Source organism: Hypanus sabinus, chromosome 3 (assembly GCF_030144855.1).
Source record: "Hypanus sabinus isolate sHypSab1 chromosome 3, sHypSab1.hap1, whole genome shotgun sequence".
In the NCBI taxonomy this organism is placed as follows: domain Eukaryota; kingdom Metazoa; phylum Chordata; class Chondrichthyes; order Myliobatiformes; family Dasyatidae; genus Hypanus; species Hypanus sabinus.
This window is the reverse complement of record NC_082708.1, coordinates 31,324,632-31,346,927: the sequence shown is the minus strand read 5'-3', so window position 1 is coordinate 31,346,927 and position 22,296 is coordinate 31,324,632. Positions and strand designations below refer to the sequence as shown.

At 38.1% G+C, this 22,296-nt stretch overlaps 1 protein-coding gene and 1 long non-coding RNA gene across 7 annotated transcripts in view; one reads left to right on the top strand and one right to left on the bottom strand.

Annotated features, from left to right (window-relative positions):
• Positions 1-21,988, top strand: part of LOC132391163 (uncharacterized) — a 65,377-nt gene extending 43,389 nt beyond the window's left edge. For all 6 annotated transcript variants that reach the window (XR_009511104.1, XR_009511102.1, XR_009511106.1 and 3 more), the window contains 3 exons: positions 5,112-5,148; positions 8,685-8,787; positions 21,639-21,988. This is a non-coding gene — a long non-coding RNA (uncharacterized LOC132391163). The remainder of the gene's footprint in view (positions 1-5,111; positions 5,149-8,684; positions 8,788-21,638) is intronic.
• Positions 1-22,296, bottom strand: part of vps36 (vacuolar protein sorting 36 homolog) — a 70,617-nt gene that overhangs the window by 29,567 nt on the left and 18,754 nt on the right. Inside the window, exons 3-4 of the mRNA XM_059964010.1 lie at positions 21,623-21,693; positions 3,427-3,541 (exon numbers count right to left, since the gene is read on the bottom strand). Coding sequence (XP_059819993.1) covers positions 3,427-3,541; positions 21,623-21,693 — 186 coding nt within the window. The remainder of the gene's footprint in view (positions 1-3,426; positions 3,542-21,622; positions 21,694-22,296) is intronic.

Here is a 22,296-nt window from a genome sequence, read left to right as displayed (position 1 = left end):
CTTTCCATCCGTGCTGGGTTGAGCATCGAACCAGCAACTCGACCTCATAAACAGACAAGCGCTAAGGAAATAGCAAGGTTGCTGCATGATCCGCCAAACAAGGCGCAGAGAGGAACTTTTTGCATTATCAAATGCAATAGCTGAAGAAAGTTTATGACTTCAAGAAGATTGATATCTCTAACAGCTGGAGCCAAGTAACGTAGAGAAGGAGACATGTGACTAGTCTCCTATTATATTATTTAAGTTTGTGCTAATTTATGTTTGTCTTTGTCTTGCAATGTACTGTGCTGTTGCTACAAAAGATAATGTATACCCTGTGTAAGCTATGATAGGAATAATGTATACCTTGTGTAAACTATGATAGGAATAAACTTCAACTTGACTATGACTGGAATCATTAACAAATGGCTTGGAAGGATAGAACAGACATGAAAAGGTGCAGTGAATAAAACATTATTATTCCAGTGATAAACAACAAGCATCAGTTCACTTATACTGTATATTCCAATTGTTTTGACTGAACATTTGTGAGAAATGCTGTTTAAATGCAGTACAGCTGACTGTGGCATAGTTGGGCGTGAGCTGAATCAAGGCAGTGGGGTCTGGGTCAGAGAGTGGGGAATGAGCCCATGTTTAGCCATTCCTGGAGCGAACTTGGAGGCAATTCGATTTGGCAGATCCGAGGCAAGCCCAGCAGAGCCTATGCAGAGTCAAGGCAGTAGAAGACCTGAGATTTGGTCAATTTAAATGCCGAGCCGAATTGAGGTGGTGGGGCACTAGCCCAAGAATATACCGAAGCAACAGGGGCCAGGTCCAGGAGCAAAGGTCTAGATGATTTAAGTGCCTGGCCAGATTGAAAAGGACAGGGAGGGACGGGCCAGATTGAAAAGGACAGGGATTGACGGGCCAGTTTAAATCACTGCTCCACGAGGTTTACTCGTCTCTGCACTGAACTTCAATTTGTTACTCCGGGAGGTTTTACTCATCTCTTGAGATGAGGAAAAACTTCTTCACACAGAGAGTGGTGAATCTGTGGAATTCGCTGCCGCAGGAAACAGTTGAGGCCGGTTCATTGGCTATATTTAAGAGGAAGTTAGATATGGCCCTTGTAGCTAAAGGGATCAGGGGGTATGGAGAGAAAGCAGATACAGGGTTCTGAGTTGGATGATCAGCCATGATCATACTGAATGGCGGTGCAGGCTCAAAGGGCCGAATGGCCTACTCCTGCACCTATTTTCTATGTTTCTATTACACTGAACTGTGGCTGTGGCCTTCAACTATCACAGCATGAACCCACTTTCATGAACTTCATTTCTGAATGTTATTTGCTTACTTCTATTGTTTGCAAGTTTTTTTTCTCTGCACATTGGGTGTTTGACCATCTTTTGTTTTAATGGGTTCTACTGGGTTTCATTGTTTTGTAGCTAAATGTAAGGAGATGAATCTCAAGGTTGTATTAAGTATACATACTTTGATAATAAATGTACTTAGATTTGACCTTGACGAAGGTAAAGCGCAAAACTGGAGAGGATAACTTGTTGGAGTAGACAGAGAAGCCTGAACAGGATGTAATGGCAGGAAATTAAAAGTACAGCACCCTCGCAGTCAGCCAAGGAATGGCTGCTAGCTCCAAGGAGATCAAAATCAGGTCAGGCACAAGGGAAATTAAAAAAAACGGTTTATAATATCATTCAGCTTAAAAAGGAAATATCAAGGAGAGTAGTGGATGAACATAGAAGAATGAGGCAGCTTCTAAGCTCAGGAGGAGGACATGCAGCTGACAAATACATGCTAGATGAGAACCGAAGAAAAGTGGGAATTGGGATCGGGAGCATACAAGGGGAGGAAGAAATATGTGTTTCGAAGGTGGTCCATTGAGTTTTATGCCGACCATCACAAAGATTTGATTCATTTAAAGTTCTGGATTTATTTAATTACCCTTTCAACCTGCTTATCTGCATCAATGGTCCAGAGGTCTGAGTGTTAAGTCCACTACACGAGGCACTTGAGAAATGTCCAAGAGCTGATTTCTCCACAAGTCAGAAACATCCATTTTCTACAGTGGCCCATATTGTATCGCACTGCAATCAGTTGCTATGATCGGCATCCATCTTCGTCGAAGGACAACGAGTAATGATGGTCATCATCATAAGCCTGGGCGGAAAGTATTGAGATCCTGGGATGTTCCCCTCACGGCCTCACCAGTGTAGTCCAGAGGAAAGTTTATGAAACAATATGTTTGGCACCAGCTTGACTGCAGGAGCTGCCGGAAGGATGTTCAATGATGTCCATCTGCCTTAGGGTCTCCACTCCAGATTGCTGTTTGGGTTTACTCCCAGAGCCTTCATATTGCCTGAGGCAGTGGGGCTATTTACCCATAGCTGGGGAACTGATCCACAAGCACCAAGGCATGTCCACATGCCTGTGGGCCAGTGTGCTACATGTGCCAGGGCCAGACCTCCTTCCCGACCTCTGGAGTTCAGCCTGAGTCCGAAAGAAGTTCAGTTTCCCCGTGTCACCAGCGAGGAGGTACGACATGAGGCTTGCTGTTGGAGAGGCTACATACTGGCAGGGAGAGACTTACACATTCAGATCTCCCTTTCACAAGACTGCTCGCCAGCAGTGGAGGCTGAAAGTGAGAGCAACAAGCACTGCCCACTACATTACAACACTAAGTGCATAACAACAACCATTTTGACAGTTGCTGTAATTCTCTAAATAATCACTATAACACTACCCATCATTAAACTAGTAGAATAGATACTGTGTCCAGATATTAATGAATGCTAGGGAATATTGTATTATTATTATTATTATTACTACTCATAATACCATTAATATTTATTACTACTAGTTTGAAAAATACTTTAAAAGGTACAGAAGAATTTGTGTAAAGTTGGATTTGTGAGTCAATCATTTGTATCCATGGGGCCCCTGTACTAGATACCACAATTGATACTTCAATTTAATTTTTTGGAAGCATTAACAAATATGAACATTGGTGAATTGTCTTACACAATACCAAGGCCTCAACAGTGGAGCTGGCAGTAGATGATGACACATCACAATGGAAGGGAAGGTGGAGGAAGGCTGCGGCAGAGAAGGGCCCCCAGTCATCTTGCATTCCATGCCACTGGACCCTGACCCCAATCTGTCAATGACAGTGTGGTGGCTGCTTGTACATTAGCCTCCTCACGTTAAACAAAGCCACGCACAGGCCTCCTCTATTAAGAGAAGTCACCCTAACTTCCCAGATTGAGTCCTCTGGCGATGAGCATGTGGCAATGGAGGCAGGATTATGTGGATCCCAGATCAGCCTCTACAGCTGCCTGAAGACCCAGCAACAGGCAACCCCTTAGGAGAACACCATGCTCAAGATTCACACCATTACTGACACAATATTTTAACTTTAGGTATTATAGTTACCTCAATCTGTCCATGTTCCCTGAAGGATAGTTTGATGAAAGTGTACTTGCTGCTCTGATATGGACCAGGCTCTTTGTTGGGTGGAACTGGCTGAAGATGGACTATTATCTTAGCACTGGAAATAAAATAAAAAGGTTCAGTTTTTAGGCATTTACTAAGTGAAGTTCAAACTGCCCAGTTATAAATGTAGAGACAGCAGATACTCAGAGGGATTCTGTGATGTTCATCCTTCTAAATTTAGCCAGAAGTTTACAGAATCTAATCAAAAGAAGTTAACCCGATTTTGATTTGATGTTCAGATGTTCAGCCTTAAAGAAGATGTTCAGCAACATTGAGCATTTCTTCAGAAGGGAAAAAAATGATTCCACTTTGTAACTTGAATTTAAATGAGTGTTCAAAGGTTCACTCTCCTCAGCATGGGATGTCTGTGACATTAAAGTACGGAAAAAACTGATATTAACTCTTAATAACAGGGAACGAAACAAAACTGGCAATTCTTCTATGGAAATCTACTCTTGATGATTACTTAGAAAGTCTACCACAGACAGCCCCTGCTGAAATAGACAAAGGATACTGTAATATAAATTGTCTGTGGAATTGCAACATATCATGCACCATAGAGTAACGCAGCATTGAAGTTCATTGTTCTAAAGCTGCAACCTGTTAAACTGACAAATCTTTCAGCAAATTAGCAACCAAATGCTTAGATTCAGAGCAAATATAACACTTTTAACATGATCAAATATCCAGAATGATAATTTTAAAAATTGGTAACCATCCAGTTGAGGTTCAGGATAGTGATCATGGATATGGATAGGTTTTAAGAAATGACAGAGAGGTAAAAATATTATGGAAGAAATTTCCACAGCTCAAGGCAATTGATAGAGGAAGTCAGGAAGATCTGAGTGCGCCTGGACTCAAGATCAAGAGGAATGAAAAGACCTCAAGAACACTGTTGGGCTGAAGGAGATTACAAAATATTTGGGGTGAGGGGTGGGTACAGGGGAGTGCATGGATGAAGAATGGCTGGAAGGTGTGAAACAAAGATGAGTTTTGAAATTGCTGGAACTGAATTCAAAGTAAGTCAATGGACACAGGGTTGACAGATGAATGGGAATTATTATGGCTGATATATACTTGTGCGTATGGGCTAAGCTGCAGCCTGCACCGTACCCCTGATTTTCACTTCTGCATCACTCTATGCCGTAGCGAGCATGCTTTGGTGTGCGCCAAAATGCTAGTTGGCGGTGGGGTTTCTACGCCACAGTGTTGAGTTTCTTCATGAGAGACATGGAAGAGGAAATGCATTTCAAACATTTTCACATGTCGGCAGGTAGATTTGACAATTTGGTTCATCTATTGGTGTATTAACAGCCTACAAACATGGCAGAGAAGAAGCAACCGGAAATACGTAGGAGGAAATGCGATGCTACCAAGCGGACCAATCACAGTTGTTGCGGTCTGTGTCGCCGCAACACGTGAGTAACTTTTCTGGAGAGATGCACGTCACCCTACTATGTAGGGTACAGTGTAGGTATGGCGTAGGGTACATGACACATATGGCGTAGATCCAACGCACAAGTATAAATCAGCCTTTAGTGTGCATGTGAGGGGATGGGAAAGGGGCTTATTTTTCTGATGAAAGGTCTTGGCCCAAAACTTCAACTGCTTACTCTTTTCCATAGATGCTGCCTGGCCTGCTGAGTTTCTCCAGCGTTTTATGTGAGTTGCTTTGGATTTCCAGCATCAGCAGAATTTCTCATGTTTGCTTTTCTGTTGTCTTGCTTTGTTCCGTTGTTGCTGTTGCTTGTGTTGCTCTGTGTTGTATGTTGTGTTGAACAATGTGTGCATGATACGTTGTCCCCAGTACATCCTTGGGTGTGTTGATTGTTAGTGCAAATGTTGCTATCACTGTACGTTTTGATGTACATGTGAAAAATAAATCTGAATCTGAATTAGCTGAATTAGTTACACCAGGTTAGAACATAGAACATAAGAAATAGGAACAGGAGTAGGCCATCTGGCCCATTGATCCTGCTCTGCTACTCAATAAGATCACGGCTGATCTGGCCATGGACTCATCTCCACCTACATGCCTTTTCCCCATAATCTTTAATTCCCTTACTATGCAAAAATCTATCCAACCTTGTCTTAAATATATTTACTGAGGTAGCCTCCACTGCTTCATTGGGCAGAGAATTCCACAGACTTACCACTCTCTGGGAAAAGCAGTTCCTCCTCATCTTCATCCTAAATCTACTACCCCGAATCTTGAGGCTATGTCCCCTAGTTCTAGTCTCACCTACCACTGGAAACAACTTTCTTGCCTCTCTCTTATTGATCCCTTTCATAATTTTATATGTTTCTATAAGACCTCCTTTCATTCTTCTGAATCCCAGCATTCTGGATACCAGAATTTGAAGTTTTGGAACGTGCAAAGTTGACCAGGAGAGCATTAGAACAATTAAACCTTACAGTCGGAGAACATATCTACAACTAATGCCTACTCTCAATGCATTAGTCATCCTGCGTCCAATACATCTAACTAATCTTCCATTATTAGATTCTGAACCATTACTGCATTAACACTTCCTTTGCAGCAGCAGTCTGTCCATTGCATTTAAAAAAATCCTTTCTCTTTCCAAATTCACAAAGTAGCCAGAATGAACCTTCCCTGTCCACTGGTGTCCCCTTAGATCCTACTATGATTGAAGCAAACCTTCTGATGACACTGCTCCATTGCCTTGTCTGTAAATCAGGAATGCAGACCGATGACCTGGTAAAATTTTCAGTGACTTAAAGACAAAAACAAAAACATTGGTGCTAAGCGTGCTGTAAAAACGCGGCTATTGGGGCTAAGATTTCAGTAGTAGAACAACTTTGAAAAACATCATTACCTTGCTGCAATCATTATCAAATAATTTTCCTTCAAAGCCCTAAATGGTAACATATTCCTGGCTCAAAGGTTTTACATTTCCTCCATCAATTGTCATCTAATGATGACAACAATAACTTGCATAGTCAAACATCCCAAGAATTGGTGAAAAGCTGTTAAGCCTGGCCTGCCTGACAGCAAACATAAAAATGTACCAAATTTTCAAAAGGAAGTCAATCTATACTGATGACGCTGACAGGCATTTCATTCCAAGGAACAGCCTCTCTCTAGCTTCACATTAATCACCAGTATCAAGATCTCAACTGTCATAGTTCAGGACAATGCAGTACCCACATCAATTAACATTAACAGTATGCTACTGAAGGCTGTAACAGCTTCACAAATCTAGGCTTCAAAATGACCAAAAATCTACAATCAATAATCACTTCACAAACTTGTAGCTACAATGTCAAATCTTTCAGAGCTTTCGGTAAAGATTAGTATGCAGAATTAAAGTGTGAGATTGGAAATAATGTGCTGATCTGGACAGAGAATTGGATGGCTGATAGGTATAAAGGGAAGGAACAAACAAGTATTTTCAAAATAGAAGACAATTACTTGTGAGCTACCCCAGAGGTCAGTGAGAGGGTCCCAGCTACTTGCAGTATATGTTGATGATTTACAGATGAGACAAGCTGGGTGGGAGGGTGAGCATTGATGAGGTGCAGAGAAACTCCTGGCTGTTTTGGAATGGTTGAGGGAGTGGGCTGGCACAGAATCACACAGATAAATGTCAGGTTACCCACGTTGCATTGAGGTGATCTCTGATCTAGGCAATCCATTTGCAAGCGTTTCATCAACATATGAGGAGACATCATCAGTGTGCTGTTCACTTCTGGTGCATCCTCCAAAGGCTTGGCCTTTATATCAATCAGTTGACTGGTTGTCATTGTGGAAACTCAATTGTGACGTAGGCAATTGGTTGCCTGGCGAACTCTGCATTGTCTGGAATTTTGCCCATGTTGACTTATAGAGGGGATCGAGGTCTACACGTCTAATTATAGAATCGCTTGCAGAAAACAATGCTTCCAGGGATTCCCTTGCATGCCACATGTTTGCTTGTGCCATGACATTCAGCTGAATTTGTCACTGACGTTCAGTTGAATTTGTGCTGCTCTCGATCTTCATGGGTAGAGACTAGGGAGAGTGGGTCCCACCCAGCTTGTGTCATTTGCAAATCATTAATATATACAGTCGGCCCTCCTTATCAGCGAGTTCTGCATTCACAAATTCAACCAATTACAAATTGAGAAAACCCGGAAGTGCTCTTCCAACACTCGTTCGAACATATATAGACTTTTCTTCTTGTCATTATTCCCTAAACAATGCAGTATAACAACCATTTTACAGCATTTAGATTGTATTAGGTATTATAAGTAATCTAGAGATGATTTAAAGTATACAGGAGGACGTGCGTGGGTTATTGTGGATCGGGATTAAAAAAAAGTCGGAAGTTCTCTTATTAAGTAAGTCAGAACAGGCACATCCAATATTATTTAGCGTCAGTTAGACAAACGTTTGTCTTAGTATATAGTATATATTTTACCTTTCTATGCATATAAAACACTTAAGAACGTATGTTCCCAAGTTCGATCCAGTGACAGATTGCTATCGAGTGCGCTCTCCATCCGGCCGGGTTGATGTGGAGGATCAAAAAACTCAAAACCTCAAAACCCAATAATTAAACCACTGCGTTGCTTAGTAATAATTGTAGCTTTCATCGGGGCAGGGCCTTTCTCACTTTATCCTTTAAAATTGTTCCGATTGTTGACCTAATGCTTTTACAATGACAGATGGCGTTTCACCTCTTTCTGATCGCTTTATTATTTCCACTTTATTTTCAATCGTGATCATGATTATTTTCGTGAACAGAAACTCTGCGGATTCAGAGCTCCGACGCCGGGTCCTAACGTCGACCACACTGAGACAGGTTAAATAAGTCCTGGGGTTCCACTGGGTCCTAAAGTCCACAGTATTGAGACAGGCTGAATAAGGGACTTAGGCATCCACTTGATCCCGGAACCAATCCCCCGCGGATAAGGAGGGCCGACTGTACTGCAGTAGCTGGTGATCCTTTTGCCCTGCAGGAAGTTGTGGCCTGCAAACCCTGCTAGAGCTGAAATGCATCCATTTCCATATCTAACTTCAATAAGAATTGGTTTTACTCTCTTAAAAAAGCGTACTGACAAAGAGTCTCGGCCCGAAATGTCGACAGCGCTTCTCCCTATAGATGCTGCCTGGCCTGCTGTGTTCCACCAACATTTTGTGTGTGTTGTTGTTTGAACTTCCAGCATCTGCAGATTTCCTTGTCTTTGTTCTGTAGGTCATACCTGGACTTCTAATTTTGGATCGCCAGTCTTAAATGCCACAGGTCCAGCCCTCAACAGACAACAAATCTTTTGGTTCATCCACGGCTTTTGGTTTGGGTATGTCTGGCGTGTTCTCAAAGGCACACACTCATCCACACAGGTCTTGATGTAGTTGGTAACAACTGTGGCATAGTCACTGATTCGAAGGTGAATCCCTGAATATGGACCAGTCCACTGACTCAAAGCAGTCCTGTAAGCACTCCGCTACCTCCCCTGACCATATGTCCATGGTCCTCACCACTGGTGTTGCACTGATATTGACACTGATAGCAATTGTCTCAATTCCAGGCTTGAAAACAAGTTTGATCACCTGCTCTACATCAACCTTACACCGCAGTTCAATCAGCTCTCCCTCAATTCGTCCTTCTTTTCCGGAAAGTCTAATTAATCTAGGAAAGCCAGGGGATCAAGTGCCAAAATATTGCAGGCACTTCCCAAAAGAATAATAAACTAAACTCATTAATTACTTCAAAACTTTGTTAAAGCACACGCTTCCTACCATAACAACTGCTTCAGTCAGGTTTGCTGCCAAAAGAAACACACCATATTATCACTACAGGTAAGATTTTGTAAACACAGAATCTACAGCGATGAATTATTATCCATAGTTACTATTTCAGAAATAATACCTATGAAAATAAAACAGATTTTAATCTGCTAATGATTTCAATATTCTCATCAATTCAGTATCAACTTTATAATTTTAAGGCTGTTTTTTAAAATTTAGGATCTAAGGCTAGATAATAAGGGCTACATTGTTTCAGAACTAAGTGGTGATTATCAAAATCAAAACTAAGTGATTGCATCCAATATAATTACAATGCATTTTGTGAGTATATCTTTTCCTGAAATCACATCATTAAGCCCTATAAAGCATAGGCAATCTCCAGAAAGGTAATCTTCAATTTGCAGACAGAAGCTTGCATTAATGAAAACCTTACCAATGATATAGTGAAAGAACAGAATGATCTTTCAAACAAATCATCCTGCAAACCTTGTGTTTTTATTTAGTTCATTTTGCTTTATTTTCCGAACAAGAATAACTTCCACTATAGTCCTATTTCAAAAACATTAACTACATCACTATGACTATAACCAATCACTTTTAACAATTACATTATAACTACAACTTACACTTTATACTTCTTCACATCTAACAAGGTGGTTTGACATTCCATAATCACAGATTTTACCCCTTTTTCACATGTCCTGGTTCCCCATTATCACAGTATTAGGATCAATGTCTGCTGTAACAACACTAACAACAAGAACCTGAATTGTGTCAGTTAACACTAAACTTCTAACAACACACACAAAATGCTGGTGGAACACAGCAGGCCAGGCAGCATTATTAGGGAGAAGCACTGTCGACGTTTCGGGCCGAGACCCTTCGTCAGGACTTCTAATTACATTTGATTTGTATCTTACTAAATTCAACATAAACATTTTACTCACTTGAAATGCAAATAATTACACACTGAGTGCATAATACTTTAGATTTTAAGCAGATTTATTAACAGCTTTTAAACGGGTTAACCATTTTATTTGTCTTACTTTATTATTTACAAGTAGAGCACAGTAACCGGTCCTTCAGGCCCAGCAAGCCCAATTACACCCATTTGACCAGTTAACCAACAAATCTGTATGTCTTTGGAATGTTGGAGGAAACCAGAGGACCCAGAGGAAGCCCACAGAGTCACAGGGAGAACATGAAAACTCCTTACAGACAGCGGTGGGAATTGAACCCAGGCCGCTGGCACTGTATGCTACCATGCCACGTCAACCATTGATGTAGCGATGACTCTGATTAGCAAGTTCAGTGTGGAACCTGTGAAATAATGTCACACCATTTTCTTCCCTCTCGTTCCCGATTCCATGAACCTCCTAAACACACATTTTACCCATCTGGCTCCATTTGCCCTTTATCTCTCCTTGAATGGTTCCTATTATCCCCTTCATTAATTACAGTGCCTTGACAAAATATTCAGCCCCCACTACTACTTTCACACTTTGCTGCCTCATTTTCTAAATTTAAATTATACTGAAGTAGAATTTGTTTGAGCTAATCTACAAAACATTGTGCATCATGTCAAATCAAAAGCAAAGTTCCAAAACCTCTCAACAATTTACAAGAAATTAAAAAAAAAACAAAATTGTGAGGCTGACAAAGTATTCATCCTCTTTGTAATTACTATGCCTACATTCCTCAGATGCAATATACTGTATATTACTGTATATAACCAACTCACTCAATTTGTTGAAGTAGAAAATTGGGGATCACTTGCTTTTAGTGAATTCATAAGAATAAATACCCCCTCTCTCTGTAAGGCCCAACAGAAGAGTAGATTTTGAACAGAGCAAACCAAACCACTTGTTCAAGACAAGTCAGGGAAATGATAATAGAGAAGCATAAATCTGGGGAAGGGTACAAGCCCATCTCAAAAGCACTGAACATACTCAGAACTCAGTATAGTCCATTGTGAAAAAGTGGAAATATATGAAATTGTAGCCACACCACCTTGATCAGGCCACCCCTCTAAACTTCTTACCGGAGAAGAATGGCTCTTATAAGAGAGGCTACTGTGACACCAACGGTCTCTCGGAATGAGCAGCAGAAACCAGTGGCTGCAACTGGAGATGAAGTTCATGGATCCTTAATCTCTAAGACCTTGCACAAAAAGGGTATTTATGGAAGAGTGGCAAGGAAGAAACCCTGACTTTAAAAAAAATACCCTTGGCCATAGAGACTTTGCAAAGCATCACTTAGAAGATACAGTAAAGATGTGGAAAAAGGTCTTGCGGTCGGATGAGACTAAAGTGGAACTTCTTGGTCCTGACACTAAGCTGTCAGTGTGGTGTAAATCTAATACTGTGGATCAGCAAGGCAACACAATCCCTACAGTGAACTATAGAGGAGGTAGCATCATGCTGCTGGGGAAGCTTTTCAACAACAAGGACTGGAAATCAGATCAGGATTGATGGGAAGATGAATGTTGCTAAATACAGAGATCCTGGATAAAAACCCACTAGCCCTTCCAGAAAACTTTAACTGAGGAGAAAGTTTGTCTTCCAGCAGTACAACAACTCAAAGCATACTGCCAGAACAACCATGGAGTTGCTTCAGATTAAGAAAATTGATGCCCTTGAGTGACCCAGTCAGATTCCTGACCTTAACCCAATCAAACTTCTCTACCAAGACCTTAAGTTTGCTGTCCACCATCACTCCCCAACTAACCTGGCACAGCTTGAACAATTTTGCAAGGAGGAATGGTCAAATATTGCTCCATCATGTTGAGACAAGCTAATAGAGACTCATCTGAAGACTATTGCTGTATTAGCTGCGAGAGGTGGTTTAATACTGACATTTCAGATTTTGAAATTTTAGTTTTTCATGCTCTCATTTTTCTCCTTTTGAAAAAAGGAGCATGGATTCACAAATAAAAATTCATAGTTAAATTCATCAAAATCCATGGTTGTAATCCTCATTTCTGTGAACAAAGGGTTCCGGCTGAATACTTTTACAGGGCACTGTATCAGATTGCAGTACTTGTAGCCTGTATGTCTGGTTTATAATCTCCAAACCCTCTCTCTCTCTCTCTGCACTTCACCCACTTGTCGCCACCTGCCTCTTTTTTTTAATTTCTTGTCTGCTTCCACCAATATTCCCTCTAATTTGTAATGGCCAGTGTGCGCAAGAATCTTGTGCTGTGCAATTTTTTGCCCAGTGACAACAACATGTGCACATTGAATGTTTAAGTGGAAGTAAACCTGAAGCTATTCCAAGGATAATAAGCCATTCCGCTTTAAATTAACCAGCAATTCTTTTGCACTTCATACCCTTTGCTTCTTTGGAATTTGACATAGTGGATCAATCATTTCTTCAATAAAAAGTATTTATAAGCTGTTTCTAAAATCTGCAGACAAATCATTGGAAACTCCATGCTGTCAACAGCATTCACCTCAGAAACTGGAAAAGGAAATGTGATTGCATACGATCATGAAATATACATAATACACCAACGAGGTAGAGGGTGACAACCTTTTATGTGGAGTTTATATACCTTTGTGCGTTAGAAGCAAAAGATGTGTGCGCGCATACCCTAGAGGGGGCATTGGCTTTCACCAATCACCCATTTGCTTCTGCCTCCTAACTCCAGCTCTCTTCTTCCCCCGCCTCGCTGCTCCTGCTCATCTTTTACCCCTTCTCTGTATTCCTATCACCCACCAGCTTCTGTCTCCCCTCCCTTCCCTCATTATACTATCTCCCTCTCCACACTCAGACCTGACGCAGGCTCACGACCCATAATGTTGACAATTCCTATTCCCCACTCCCCCTCAGCTGCTCAACACACAGAGCTCCTCCAACAGTGGGTTGTTTTTTTTTTGGCTATGAATTACAAACCCCATTTCCAGAAAAGTTGGGATATTTTCCAAAATGCAATAAAAACAAAAATCTGTGATATGTTAATTCACGTGAACCTTTATTTAACTGACAAAAGTACAAAGAAAAGATTTTCAATAGTTTTACTGACCAACTTAATTGTATTTTGAAAATATACACAAATTTAGAATTTGATGGCCGCAACACACTCAACAGAAGTTGGGACAGAGGCATGTTTACCATTGTGTTACATTACCTTTCCTTTTAATAACACTTTTTAATCGTTTTGGAACTGAGGATACTAATTGTAGAAGATTTGTAATTGGAAATTTTGTCCATTCTTGCTTGATATAAGACTTCAGCTGCTCAACAGTCCATGGTCTCCGTTGTCTGATTCTCCTCTTCATGATGTGCCATACATTTTCAATAGGAGATAGATCTGGACTGGCAGTAGGCCAGTCATGCACACGCACTCTGTGTCTACAAAGCCACGCTGTTGTAGGCCATGCAGAACGTGGTCTGGCATTGTCCTGCTGAAATAAGCATGGACGTCCCGGGAAGAGACGTTGCCTTGATGGCAACATATGTCTCTCTAAAATCTTAATATACACCTCAGAGTCAATGGTACCTTCACATACATGCAACTCTTTTCTTTTTTAATCTTTTTATTGAGTTTCATATATTAAAAAAAACGTAACATAATAATGAATAGGTTATAAGTGCAATAGACTTGAATGCATTAATAATAAGATAACAATATCCTATTAAATATCAACAAAAAAAAGTACATTAATCAATCAAGCCTATAATAATTATATATGAAAAAAATAAAAATAATCATCAAAAGAAAAAAAAATTAAAAATACAAGAAAAAATATATATTGAGAAAAAAAAAACACTAAACTAAACTAACATGGGCAATAATAACAGTTTATATGTATATGATAGTGTCAAAAACTCCAGAACTCCATACCTGAACAAGAATAAGCAGAGAGAAGGTCTGGAAGAGGCCAAATTAATTCATATGAAAATGTCGAATGAACAGTCCCCAAGTTTCATCAAATTTAATTGATGAGTCAAAAATAGTGCTTCTAATTTTTTCCAAGCTCAGATAAGAAATAGTTTGAGAGAACCACTGAAACGTGGTAGGAGGATTTACTTCTTTCCAATTTTGTAATATAGACCTTCTGGCCATTAATGTTACAAAAGCAATCATTCGTCTAATTGAAGGGGAAAACTGATTACCATTCTCATTTGGTATACCAAAAATTGCAGTAATAAAATGAGGTTGTAAATCGATATTCCAAATTGAGGCAATGGTAGCAAATATGTCCTTCCAATAGTTAAGTAAAGTGGGACATGACCAAAACATGTGGGTCAATGAAGCCACATCTGAATGACATCTGTCACATTGAGGGTTAATATGAGAATAGAATCGAGCAAGCTTATCTTTAGACATATAAGCTCTATGTACAATTTTAAATTGTATTAAAGCATGTTTAGCACATATAGAAGAAGAATTAACCATTTGTAAAATTTTTTCCCATTTTTCTGTTGATATATTATATTGAAGTTCTTTTTCCCATTCTTGTTTAATTCTACCTGATATTTCTGGTTGTATCTTCGTAATCATATTATAAATAAAAGCTACTAATCCCTTCTGACAAGGATTTAAGGTAAAAATCAAATCTGAGAAATCCATTGAAGTTGAATTGGGGAAAGATGGCAGAACTTCATGTAAAAAATTTCTGATTTGTAAATATCTAAAAAAATTAGATTTAGGTAACTTAAATTTGTTGGAAAGTTGGTCGAAAGACATCAAACTACCTTCAAAAAAAAGATCACGAAAACATTTTATACCTTTCCTTTTCCATATGCTAAAAGTTTGATCTGTCAAAGAAGGTTTGAAAAAAAAATTAAGTAAAATAGGGCTATCAAGAACAAAGTTTTTCAGAGTAAAAAACTTACGAAATTGAAACCAAATTCGTAATGTATGTTTGACAACAGGATTAGATATCTGTTTATTGAATTTAACTAAATCAGCAGGAAGAGAAGAACCAAGAACAGAGAATAGAGAATATCTCTGTGCCTCATTGCATTCTAAATTTATCCACTGTGGGCACAATGGTGAATCCAAATCTAATTTCCAATATATTAGGTTACGAATATTATTCACCCAATAGTAAAATCTAAAGTTAGGTAAAGCTAAACCACCATCTTTTTTAGATTTTTGTAATTGCCTTTTACTTAACCTGGGGTTTTTATTTTGCCACACAAATGAGGAAATTTTTGAATCAATGTTATCAAAAAAAGATTTAGGAATAAAAATTGGTAAAGCTTGAAATAAATCTAAAACTTTCGGTAAAATCATCATTTTAATAGCATTAATCCGACCAACTAATGATAAGGATAGGGGAGACCATCTTGTAGTAAGTTGTTGAATTTGATGGAGCATAGGTAAAAAATTCAGTCTAACTAAATCTTTATATTTCTTGGTAATTTTTATACCTAAATAGATAAAGTTATCAGTAACAACTTTAAATGGTATCCTATCATTCAATAAAGTTTGTGTGTTTAAAGGGAATAAATCACTCTTATCCAAGTTTAATTTATAACCAGAAAAACTACCAAATTGAGCCAACAAGGATAAAATAGCGGGAATAGACCTGTCAGGATCAGAAATATATAACAAGTCATCAGCATAAAGTGAGAACTTGTATAACTTCTCATTACAGGTAATACCAAAAATATTAGGAGATTCACGAATAGCAATGGCTAAAGGTTCTAATGCGATATTAAATAATAAAGGACTTAAGGGACAACCTTGTCTCGTACCATGAGATAATTGAAAAAAAAGAGGATCTGTAATTATTTGTAAGAACAGAAGCAACAGGTTTATAATATATTAGATTGATCCATGATATAAAATTAGGACTAAAATTAAAATATCTCAAAGCGTTAAATAAGTATGTCCATTCAACTCTATCAAAAGCTTTTTCAGCATCTAATGAAATAACACATTCTGGGATTATGGGTGATGAAGTATAAATTATATTAATCAATTTTCTAACATTAAAAAAGGAATACCGATTCCTAATAAAACCAGTTTGGTCTTCTGAAATAATCTGTGATAGTACCTTTTCTAACCTAATGGCTAAAATTTTTGTAAGAATCTTAGAGTCTACATTTAATAGTGATATAGGGCGATAAGATGCACATAAAGTAGGATCCTTATCTTTTTTAAGAATTAGAGAGATAGTAGCTTCATAAAAAGATTGAGGTAATCTCTTCTTAGCAAATGCATCGTTAAAGATTTCACATAACCAAGGGGAAAGCAAAGAAGAAAAAGTTTTAAAAAATTCTATAATATAACCATCAGGACCAGGAGCTTTCCCTGAATTCATTGATGAGACAGCCTCTCCTATTTCAGCCACAGAGATAGGAGCATCGAACAAGCTACCATCTTCATCTGTCAGTTTGGGAATATTCAAATTGTTAAAAAAATTATCCATCATGGACAGATCGCCATCAAATTCTGTTTGATATAAAGATTTATAAAAATCTTGAAAAGTGTTATTGATTTCTTTATGATCAGTAGTTAGATTACCGTCTTGTTTACGAATTTTAATAATTTGTCGCTTAGTCGAAATAGCTTTTAATTGATTAGCTAACAGTTTACCAGTTCGATCACTGTGAATATAGAATTGAGCCCTGGTCCTAATTAATTGATTCTCAATTGAAGAAGATAATAATAAGCTATGCTCCATTTGAAGCTCAACTCTCTTCTTATAAAGTTCTTTGGTAGGAGTCACGGAATAAATCTTATCAATTTCTTTAATTTCATCCACTAATAAAGCAATATCTAAATATCTTTGTTTTCTTTTACCAACGGAATATGAGATAATTTGTCCAAGGATAAAAGCCTTAAAAGAGTCCCAAAGTATTCCTCTGTCAATCTCTTCAGTATAGTTTGTTGAGAAAAACAAGTCAATTTGCTGTTTTATGTAGGTGATAAATTCTGGGTCTTGAAGCAAAGTAGCGTTAAGTCTCCAAGATCTAATATTATTGGAAAAGTCCGAAAACTTGATAGATAACTTCAAAGGTGCATGATCCGAAATAGCAATAGAATCATATTTACAATCAGTAACATCCGTTAATAAACGATGATCAATAAGGAAATAATCAATTCTAGAATAACTGTGATATACATGTGAAAAAAATGGAAATACTTTATCTTTAGGGTTCAAAAACCACCATATTTCAGTAATTCCCGAATCAACCATAAAAGAATTAATAAGTAAGGCTGATCTATTCGGAAGAATTCGGATAGGTTTGGATCTATCCATCAAAGGATTCAGACAACAGTTGAAATCTCCACCCATTATCAACATATATTCATATAGATTAGGAAGGGAAGTAAATAAACATTTAAAAAATTCAGGGCAGTCAAAGTTTGGAGCATAAATATTAACTAGAACCACTTTTCAATTAAAAAGTGAACCAGTTATCAACAAAAATCTGCCCTGTGGATCAGAAATAATTTCATGATGTGTAAACGAAATTGAGGGGTCTATAAAAATAGACACACCCCTAATTTTGGCGGTACAATTCGAGTGAAATTGTTGACCCTTACAGAACCTAAAAAAACGTTGATTATCCTCCCTCCTAATATGGGTCTCCTGTGCAAAAATAATATTAGCGTTTAGTCTATGGAATACTTTAAATATTTTTTACGTTTAATTGGATGATTTAAACCATTAGTATTCCAAGAGATAAAGTTAATAGACTTATCCATCATGCCAATACTAATTGTGTATATCATAAAAGGTTAAAAAGACACATAACCCATAATTCAGGAAGAATGAAAAATGATTCAGGAGCAACCGGAGAACATGACACCTCAACAATATTAATAATTTAAAGTCGGCCCATAAACTAAAAGCAAAAAAATAAAAAGCAAAAACATGAAAAAAGATCCCTACCCCCTCCCCCCACCCTTTGAAAGAAAGCCAAGCGGCAGGCGCACAAACTAATACTAATATTACCCCCATTTCAAGATGGCAACTTCATGAAAAGAAAGAAAAGAGAAACTATATAACACCCAGATATAAATACAGGGTTGTAAAAAGAAAGAATATACATCAATCAAAATGAAAAAATAATATAAAAAAGCAAAAAATCATTAATAAAAAAAAAGGATAACCATTGAAATTTAAAGTAGTGTAATATGCCTTTAAAAAAAGATTCCATATTCAAATATAAGAAAATGACGTTTCAAAAACAGAGACTTATGGGAAGAAGAAACGACATTTTGAAAGGACCATATTACAGAATATAAATTTAAATTCGCCAATCTTTTTTTTAAAAAACAGGTCATCAAAATAAGATTAAAAAAGGATTCAATAACCATTACAATATATATAAAAAAAGGTCCAAAAATTCAAGACATTCGTCCCATTCTCAAATACAGGCAAATAAACGCTTACGGAAAGCAAAGTCTTATGGGAAAAAGAAACGACATCTTAAAAAATAAATCATTATTACAAAATCTTAACGTGTATATCTAATCCAGAGGAAAAAAAAACTTAATTAAAAAAAAATTATAGTAAAATTAAAAGAGCATCTGTAAATCATGATAATAAAAAAAAAACCAGGTCTACAGACCAAAGTAAAAAGCTATACCGCAGCTTCATAAGTTAAAGCCTAAAAGCGGAATGGCATCTTTTCTCCAAAAGTTCTTCAACATAACACATAGTTCAACTTGTACATTTCTTCGCTTCTTCCGGAGTATTAAAGAAGTGCTGACTGTCATCACTCAACGTAATTCTGAGATTCGCTGGGTATCTTAAAGCTTGTTTAAGTCCAATCGAATGAATCTCTGCCAACACCGGTTTAAAAGCGATTCTCGCCCTCATCACCTCGAATGAATAATCCTCAACAATATGAAACTTGTTGTTTTTGTGAGAAATCATACCTTTCTGACGAGCTAATCGAATTAAAAGCTCTTTCTCCTGAGGATAATGGAGACGGATAATCACAGCTCGTGGCTTGTCTCTCGCAGCCGAAAATCTCGAAACTCTGTGGGCACGGTCAATAGTAGGTTAAACCCGCAAAGCGTCCTCGCCAAAAATTTCCCACAATAAGTTAGAGAAATATTCAGTTAAGTCACCAGACTCAACATTTTCGGGAAATCCAATAATACGCAAGTTCTGTCTGCGAGATCGGTAATTTTAAACTTATTCTGCTCCACTATTTTAGCGGTCGATCGTACCTTCTCCTCCAAAGTTTCGATTGTAAGTATTTTTTCACAAATTTTCTTGTCAAGAGCCGCAAACTTTTCTTCATGCCATTCAATATCTGCTGCCAGCGATTGAAGCTTGGTATCAAATGATCTAACGACTTCTTCAAGCTCAGACATTTTCGCAGTAAGTTTATTTTCCAGACTTGCAAGTTTAGTATCCAGTTTAGTATCCAGAAGACAGGAGATTGCATCGAGAGATATAGGGACTTTAGACGATTTCTTAGGTACAGACATTTTAAGTTTGAAAAAATTAAATCAAGTATTATTTTAAAAAAGAAATAAATCGTAAATATCAACCCATGTAGTTAAGTATGAAAAGATTTGATTAAAGGGTGATTATAGCTTAAAAAATGAAGAGCGCCTAAAAGGCAGATGTCTACGTCGCCATCTTGAAACTCCACCCCCACATACATGCAACTCACCCATGCCGTGGGCACTGATGCACCCCCATATCATCACAGATGCTGGCTTTTGCACCTTTCGCTGATAACAATCAGGATAGTCGTTTTCATCTTTGGCACGGAGAACTCGACGCCCATTTTTTCCGAAAACTAGCTGAAATGTGGACTCATCTGACTACAGCACACGGTTCCACAGTCTTTCGGTCCATCTGAGATGAGCTCGGGCCCAGAGAACTCGCCGGTGTTTCTGCATAGAGTTGATGTATGGCTTCCTCCTTGCACAATACAGTTTCAAGTTGCATTTCTGGATGCAGCGACGGACTGTGTTAAGTGACAATGGTTTTCCGAAGTACTCCCGAGCCCAGGCGGCTATAATTGTCACAGTAGCATGACGGTTTCTTAGGCAGTGCCGCTGCCTGAGGGCTCGAAGATCATGCGCATTCTACCATGGTTTCCCAGCTTGCCCTTTATGCACTGAGATATCTCTGAATTCTCTGAATCTTTTCACAATATTAGATATTGTAGATGTTGAAAGACCTAAATTCTCTGCAATCTTACATTGAGAAATGTTCCTTTTGAACTGACCAACAATTCTCTCACGAATTTTGGCACAAAGGGGTGAGCCACGACCCATCCTTACAAAGACTGAGCCTTTGATGAATGCTACTTTTATACCCAGTCAAGCCTGCTTAATGTGGAGTCTTCCAAACCGGTGTTACTTGAATATTCTGTGCACTTTTCAATCTTATTTTAACTCTGTCCCAACTTTTGTTGAGTGTGTTGCAGACATCAAATTCTAATTTTGTGTATATTTACAAAATACAATTAAGTTGGTCAGTAAAACTATTGAAAATCTTTTCTTTGTACTTTTGTCAGTTAAATAAAGGTTCACATGAATTAACATATCAGAGATTTTTGTTTTTATTTCATTTTGGAAAATATCCCAACTTTTCTGGAAATGGGGTTTGCATTTGGCCAAAATGCTGCAGATGCTGGAACTCTGAAGTAAAAACAGAAAACGCTGAAAATATTCAGCAGATGTAGGCAGCCCTGCATACTGTTTTACAGTATGTTCAACTCCCATCACTGGCTGTAAAGAGTTTATACATTCTCCCCATGACAGTGCGGGTCTCCTCCAGGTACTCCAGCTTCCCTACCCGCAGTCCAAAAAGACGTACTGATTAGTTAGTAGAATGTGGGCACGCTAAATTGGTGCCAGAAACATGGCGACACTTGCAGACTGCCCCCAGCACATCCCGTTAAATTATGTGGTTGTTGACACAAAATGACACTATGTTTCCATATACATGGAACAAATAAAGCTAATCGTTAAAATCTCTTGGAAAGTAGACTGACGAAGGGTCTCTGCCCCAATGTCGAACTTTTATTTCCCTGCATAGAGGCTGCCTGACCTGCTGAGCTCCTCCAGCATTTTATGTGTGTTGACAGGATTTCTAGCATCTGCAGAATCTCTTGTGTCTATATATTTTCAGTTGATAATTTTTTATTACCATTAGAAATTTTTGGAAATAAAGTTATATTTTAAGCAAAGGAAATCAAGCCAAGTGGTGCAGAACAGCAGCCAGGAAGTTCAGAACTTGTTCTGGCATGCACAGGAATCCCCAACTTGCTCACAATTCTGTAGGAAATGTTGTCCACACAGCACTGGAGGCATTTTCCTATTAAAAATTCAAGCCAATATCTCATAAAAATGCTTCCATTGAAACCCCTGGTTCTTTGGATTGGATCCAGTGATTTACAGGATAAGGGATGGAGAAGATAAGTTTATTGACATGTTCAATATCTGACCTTTTTCCTATTCCAGCGGCTTGTTCTTCAAAGAAAACAATCTGTGACAGGGGCAACGTGATGCAACACTCCTGCATTTAAAGAAAAAGAAGAAATAATTTAGTACCTAAACTTCAACAATTCTTCAATTTGGTTTAACAATATGCAGAGATCTACTTTCCTTCAGCAAAAAAGGCTGCAAGATTCTGGAAAAACTCAAATAAAGAATAAAATCAGGAAGCTGATCTTCCCACATTTTTGAAAGTACTATCTCTCTCTCTCTACCTGTCAACATGCACTTTAGCATTTCCTGTTTTTATTTCATTTTCCAGCATTTTGAACTTGACTTCTCAGCAACATTTTGATTTTTATAAATGTAAAACTGAAAATAACACATTGTGACTAATAAAAAAAATTGAAGCAAAAAATACTATCTCAATGTTGTAATTTTATTATTTGCATAAGACAATGTGTTGTGATTGTCTGAGTGAAGTGAGTGACTTGCCTCCAGGCAAAGAGGGTAAACAATGAATGTACAAGCATATCAGCTGAGGATGATGTCCTCCAATATGCAGTATCTGATTACCTTGGCCTATAAAAACTGCATTCAGTAAAATGATCATTTTCTATACTACACAGATATAAATATGAATAAAAACTTACCATGGTAATTAAATTTTAGACATTTTCATGAG